This window comes from Cupressus sempervirens, chromosome 10 (genome assembly GCF_028749045.1).
Source record: "Cupressus sempervirens isolate cs-2001-9-10 chromosome 10, ASM2874904v1, whole genome shotgun sequence".
NCBI lineage: Eukaryota > Viridiplantae > Streptophyta > Pinopsida > Cupressales > Cupressaceae > Cupressus > Cupressus sempervirens.
In genome coordinates this window covers 113,906,263-113,912,502 of record NC_143127.1, presented here as the reverse complement: position 1 = coordinate 113,912,502, position 6,240 = coordinate 113,906,263, and the positions used below count along the sequence as shown (strand labels likewise).

The 6,240-nt window shown below is 33.4% G+C and overlaps 1 protein-coding gene across 2 annotated transcripts; it reads left to right on the top strand.

Moving 5' to 3' along the window:
* Positions 1-2,271: 2,271 nt before the first annotated feature.
* LOC149532859 (putative WRKY transcription factor 47) lies at positions 2,272-4,797 on the top strand. 2 transcript variants are annotated; one of them, XM_089805524.1, is made up of 4 exons: positions 2,272-2,430; positions 2,515-2,625; positions 3,272-3,583; positions 3,816-4,797. In XM_089805524.1, the coding sequence occupies exons 1-4, from the start codon at positions 2,410-2,412 to the stop codon at positions 4,359-4,361; spliced, it is 990 nt and encodes a 329-aa protein (XP_089661650.1). In that variant the 5' UTR covers positions 2,272-2,409; the 3' UTR covers positions 4,362-4,797. The 2 variants fall into 2 exon arrangements, with proteins under 2 accessions (XP_089661650.1, XP_089661651.1); XM_089805525.1 differs by having other exon boundaries at positions 2,338-2,430; positions 2,507-2,625.
* The last annotated feature ends 1,443 nt before the right edge of the window (positions 4,798-6,240 follow it).

The following is a 6,240-nucleotide window of genomic DNA, read 5'->3' as shown; positions in this document are numbered from 1 at the left end:
GTATAGAATACAAAATTTTGTATTAACTCTTATAAAATATATAATTCTCATGGAAGAGTCAAATGGTATAAAGTGTTGTAAAAATAAATATAAATATGAAGTTCCCAAAATTAAATATTGGTCAAGAAGACATTTAATTGTTGAATAAGAAATAAATTATTATCATTTTGTACAATGATATTGTTTTAAAAAAAAATAATTCAAACAAGAAAATAATAATTCATGAGATAGTTATAATTGTTTTTCCATTCTCAACATTGACATACACCATGAATTAATTTTGGAATGTTTTATTTATGATGGTGGCACAAACAATATTCATTTGAAGCCAAATGATAATAATAATAATGGAGGGATGTGACTAGTGGGTCAGTACAAATGGTATAGAATTAGGTAGACAAAAATTCCAAAAGTAACTAGTAATCTTTAAAAAATAATTAGATTATGTCTATACCATCTTAGTAATTAACTTCAATGATAAAGTTTGCAAAAAGAATGTTCAAAAACTTGGTACAAGATCATAGACTAAAATGAGTACATATTATTGAGTAAAATTTTAAAATAAACTAATTCATAACTCATCATATATGTAAGTTTCAGATATAAAATTATCAGATATAAGAACATTAAAATTTTAGGGTAAATATCGAAAGATTTAATTTATAGGTTTAAATAAAATGTAAGAATAAATAGTGAAGCTTTAATGTCTGATTATACAAAATAATATTGAAGATAATATAAACAATGTATAAAGAAATATAATAAACTAATTTTGATATTAAAAATAAAATAAAATGGTCAAGTTTCATAGGACTTTGGTTATTTAATAGGAAGTATCAAATATCGATATGTGACCATGTAATTTGGGTGGCTACTTATCATGTCATTAATCATGTTTCTATAATGAATTTTGTAGTAAAGTATTTCTTGACATATGTTGGACGTATATGAATATAATCATGAAATTGTGTTTGACATAGAATGGTTGTGTAAGCTACTATTTTCTCTATCGACTACATATTTAAAAATACGTACACAAGCACATCTCTTGTTTTTTTGTATTCTATGGCATTAAATCGCAACATTATTGGTCTATTATGTAAAAATTAAATTATCATAATCCTTTAAGGCTTATCCCCTCACATCATTTGCAAAAGATAAAATATAATTAATACAAAAATATGGAATTTCTATGACCAATAGTTATTTCTAATAACACTTTCTATTAATTTCTCATCTGTTCGCTTCAAATATAGATTACGTTAACAATTCATAATTTAAAATGTTTAAATCGAAATATTTTGAATTCTAAGTTAAGAACCAAATGTCACTTATAAGATTATCAAGTTTATGACATTGACAAATATTTAATAGTGTAAAGTAAGACACGACCATCTATTTAGGTGAAAATCCTAAAAAGCCAAACCTACCAATTCGTATACTTAGACTAATGCTAAGAACTATGTATAATATAGCTTTAAAGTTTACAACTAGCCAAAACAAGATAGATTGTGCATCAATATAATATATGCAAGGTAATGTTTAAATAAAAATAATAGAAAAAGAAGCGCATAATTTTTCAATCTTAAGTATTTATTATTTTATTGTAATCATTTGAACGAAATTGATATAAAAATATTTAAATCATAAATATCAACATATAATAGATTTTGTGCTTTATTTGGGTCCCTACTTATGAATAGATCCCTTCAGATTATTTTTTGAAATTCCTCACAAAATTCTTAAAATTTGAGACACTGTTAAATCCGCCGCTGTAGAAAGAAGTAAGCATGAATTGTTCTATACAAGTATAGAACATAAAGATGTTATTTGAAAATCAAACCGTAACTACTACGTAGACTTATTTGCTCCGATGTTTTTTCAAAATGAAACGACTTTGTTGGCCATTTCTTAAATACAATATAGAATATGGTACAAGATCACATGTGTTGAAACTAGTCGTAAGTAGACTCTAGCAATATCATTCTACAGAAGGACTTTTGAGTCCTAGACCAGTTAAAAATGAGACTCCCTTGTCCGTAATTTGGGCAGTATGTTGTACATGGCTCTTTCAAAGTTTCCCTCCTGTTCTGAAAGTCAAAAATGGCCTTCTCTGAAAGATGTGTGGACAAATGATTGACAAGAGGCGTCATTCAAAAATTGAAATTGATTGACCACCGATTTCGTTAAAATCAGTCGTTCTTCCTTGCGCAATTATTAAATGTAAAGTCAAAGGTTAGATCTGTTTTATGCCGTGTTACAGTCAAGGTCGACTCCAAAGTCTTTTCCTACCACGTGCTGACCTTAAGATCTTCCCTTCATATATTAATTCCAACACCCACCTTCAATCTCCACAAATTCTCATCCTTTGCAAGGAAAAGATTAGCCCACCAGAGAGTTCATATTAAGATGGATCATCATACAAGTGAGGTACGCATATGGCCTAATCTAATGATTAGTTTCTTACACAGCATAAAACTTGTTTTCATTTTCTTACATAAATCAGATTTGCAGCTCATTGCTGAATTGAACCGTATAAGGGAGGAGAACCAGAAACTCATATTCATGATAAACCGCATGGGCAATCATTACAATAGCTTGAAAGCACAGATTATGAAAGAGAAGGTACAGATGTTTCTAGTATATTTTTCTTACAGCTAACTAGTTTCATCACTACTTTCTATTTTTGCAGTCTTATTTTCATCATAGATCATAAAGTGTGATTTCAAATATTCGAAGGTGAAGTGAAAAATTGTATAATCTGATTCAAAATTTTCAATCTCTTCTCTATCGCAGTTTGACATTAGATCATAGAACGTAACCCATTATATTTTTAGAAGTAGAACATGAAGCTTAGATAACCTATATCAGAAAATTTTAAACTCTCAGTTGCTTTTTCTAATCTCACCTTGACATGCATCATAAACATGATACTAACTTTATAAGATAGATAGAAACGATTATATTCTATGTCAGGAAATATCTCTCATTTCCCTTCTTTTTCTAACTGACCCATATTTCAAAGATGAATAGGAAAGATTATATAGTGTAATTCAAAAAGAATCTTTGAATTCCAATAGATGAGATAGAGAGATTGTAAACTGTGATCCTAAACGTTTTAGGACAAATTATTGTAATGTCATCTTAACCAATTTAATCTAACCCAAAAAAATTTAAAGACTAGAGGAATTTAATGTTTTGAGTAGACGATTAGTGTTCTCACAAGCACTGTGAAAAAATTTAAAAAGAAATTTCTTTTGGGTGTCTGCAGGAAAATCACAGGAGATCCTCCTTGAAAAGCATGGCAAAGTCTCTTACATTAAGTATAGAGGGAGAAGGAGACAGTGTTAATGGAGGGTATACAGCAGAAGGCTCCGATTACACCTTCGAGTCCTCAGAAGAAAAGGACATAAAATCCTCTGTGGATGATCTGCAGTTGAATCTGCCCTGCAAGAAGAGGAAACAAAATTTTGGGTTCGAATATACCCAGAATGCAAATATGAGTTCATGCTCGGATGGCAATCCGGCATATAAGAAGCCCAAGAAAATTACATCTGTTAGTACAAAGCCAGAGTCAGCCATGGTAAGTCTCTATATCCATCTGTGATTTGAAATTTTTCTGATCGTTATGGAAAGCGTCAAAATAGAAGAAAAAATAAATAGAAGCCCTAATTTGTGACTATTGTAAGGACATAGCTTGATGAATTGATTTGAACCTTGATACAAATAAGACGTTCATGATAGAATAAACAAACATGAAGTATAGTGTAGCTACTGGAGAAATCTAATTTTTGTAGTCGCCCTATTCTTATTAGGTTAGCGATGGGTGCCAGTGGCGAAAATATGGGCAAAAGATGACGAGAAACAGCCAGTGGCCAAGATCTTATTTCAAATGTGCGGTTCCCACCTGCCCAGTTAGAAAGAAGGTTCAGAGATCAGCTGAAGACTCTACTCTTGTAACCACAACCTATGAAGGAGAACATAATCATTTGCTTACTACGGTTGCCATAGATGCCATTAACGCACCAAATAACCAGCTTCGCCTTCCTGCTTACGTTGCTACGATGGGTTCCTTTCCCACCATCACACTTGACCTCACTCAAGTCCCCAAGCCAGATGGAGTACATTTAGAAAGAGAAATTCTACATAAACAGGTGAAGCCATCATATAACAGCAATATGCAAAGAGGGTTTTTGGATCCACAGGTTCACAAGCACCAAAGCCTTGATTTGCAAGAAGCCCATTTGAAAGCAGATGCCCATTATACTACAGCCTTGGCTGTGGCTATAGCCACTTCTCTCATCAAATCGGGCACCTCCCTCCAAAGTATGAACACCCAATACTGCTCTAATACATTATAATGATTTCCACCATTATCAATGTCTCTTTGTAGATAGTCATGTAATACATTATCTTTTTCACAGTTTTTTTTGATAGTTCGATTGAAAAGGGAGGATACAATTTCATTTATGTCCTAGTTTTTGAGGGTTAGATGTTGTCTCGTTGGTTTCTAAGATTGTTTTGGCATTACAGAAGCATTGGATATCTCTAGATTCAATTGTTTATGTACTCTTTATCTTTAAGATTTGGGATTGTAGTCTGCAATATATAGCCACTTCAATCATCAAATGAGAGTACATCCCTCAAAACAATGAGCACTTACTGCTTCTCCAATGGACTACAATGATTTCCATGATTAGCAAAAGTTATGTGTCCGTAATCTTGTAATAGAGTCCACCGGTTTCACTTTGTTTCTGGTTTAATTTCAAAGAGAGAAGTTCGGTTGTAGAAAGGAAATGGATTTGTTATCTGGGTTGCAATCCATTGGTATTTGCAGTAAGCACCGCTATTATTGATCGATATGCTGCAGAAGTCAATAATTATCATTTTGTCGATTAAAAATATAAAAAAGATCTACAAAGGATATGATTCATGGCCTGTATCATTGAACAGGACAAGAAGATAAGCATCATACAGGCAATGAAAAGGAAAGTTTGAAATTTTCAAGACCGTAATAATTGAATGGTAGCATTCAAAATAATATGTGTTGTTCTCAGTTGGACTTCAAGACGTCGACAATTGCGAAGTTTATTAATGTTAGCCAACTATAACACTTTTTTAATCAATTTAAGAAATGAATTAAAGACACGTTGGAGGAGTCAATAATGTAAAAAATGTATTTTTTTTTTATGAATAGTCTTTTTCTATTAATAAATAATATACTAAGATTACAATTCACAAGAAAAGGTCGGGGGATACAAGATCACCCTGTGAGAGTTCACATGGCCGAAGTCGGAAACATTAAGTATTCATCACAAAAAAAAAAAAAAAAGCATATAAAGCAACTCTTAGACAGCTAAAGCAATGCCTGCTGAGGGAGGTGGCTCATCTCTATCATGAAAACTCCAATCATCCTTGGGATTGGGAGGTAGACTGAGAACAGTCTAGCCATTAGCAATAGCATCAACAACATCAATGGGCTAGTCAACATCCTTCATATCAAGTTAGGGAGGTGAAATGGCCAGTTCCAGGCGAAAAGGCCATTTCCCAAAAACCACTTGCCAAGTGCCAAGAGGAGGAGGTGATGACCAGATAGTGCCACCATTGGCAGGGAAACCAAGCAGCACCTCCATCCATCATTGCCATTGTTGGGAGAGCGTTGGCAGAAGGCTAGGAATGCAGAGTATGCGAGTGACACCCTGAAGAGTTGTGCCTCTAGCGGCGGCCTCTAGGCATCGAGGTATCAACCGAAGCATCTAGAGATACCCTGGCAATAGTACAAGGCCATTGCCCTAGTGATTAAATAGCTCTTGTAGGTGAGCCACCTCCAAGGCCACCTTGTTAGCTTGTACTTGAATCTGCATCATCAGATTATGAAAAGTACATGCCTTAGTGTACATAGCAATATTAATATCAAGAAAATTGTGAGTGAAAAGAACAATATTTCTATCTTTTCACAGAGTGAACAAAATCTCCATCCTGAAGGTATGCCAAATTTGGGTAAATTTTCGAGGGATCCTGGGGGAATCACCCAAAATAGCCATGTGCCAAGAAAAGGGTTTAGGCCAAAAAGGCTTAAAGAAATTATGAATCTAGTGCCAATAATTTTGAGAATGTCTACAAAACCAAAAAATATGTAGGAAGGACTTTGGTTGGCCAAAGAAAGGACACCTAGGATCTGGAACCCCAATATGCTTGAGCGGAGGCCCAAGGGCAAGACCTTGAAATACTAGGCACTAA

Bases quoted from the DNA above. Each gene is read 5' to 3' on its own strand.
- LOC149532859 (XM_089805524.1), top strand. From the start codon at position 2,410: ATGGATCATCATACAAGTGAG. The intron at 2,626-3,271 runs GTACAGATGTTT...GGGTGTCTGCAG, and splicing joins CACAGATTATGAAAGAGAAG to GAAAATCACAGGAGATCCTC. The intron at 3,584-3,815 runs GTAAGTCTCTAT...TATTCTTATTAG, and splicing joins CAAAGCCAGAGTCAGCCATG to GTTAGCGATGGGTGCCAGTG.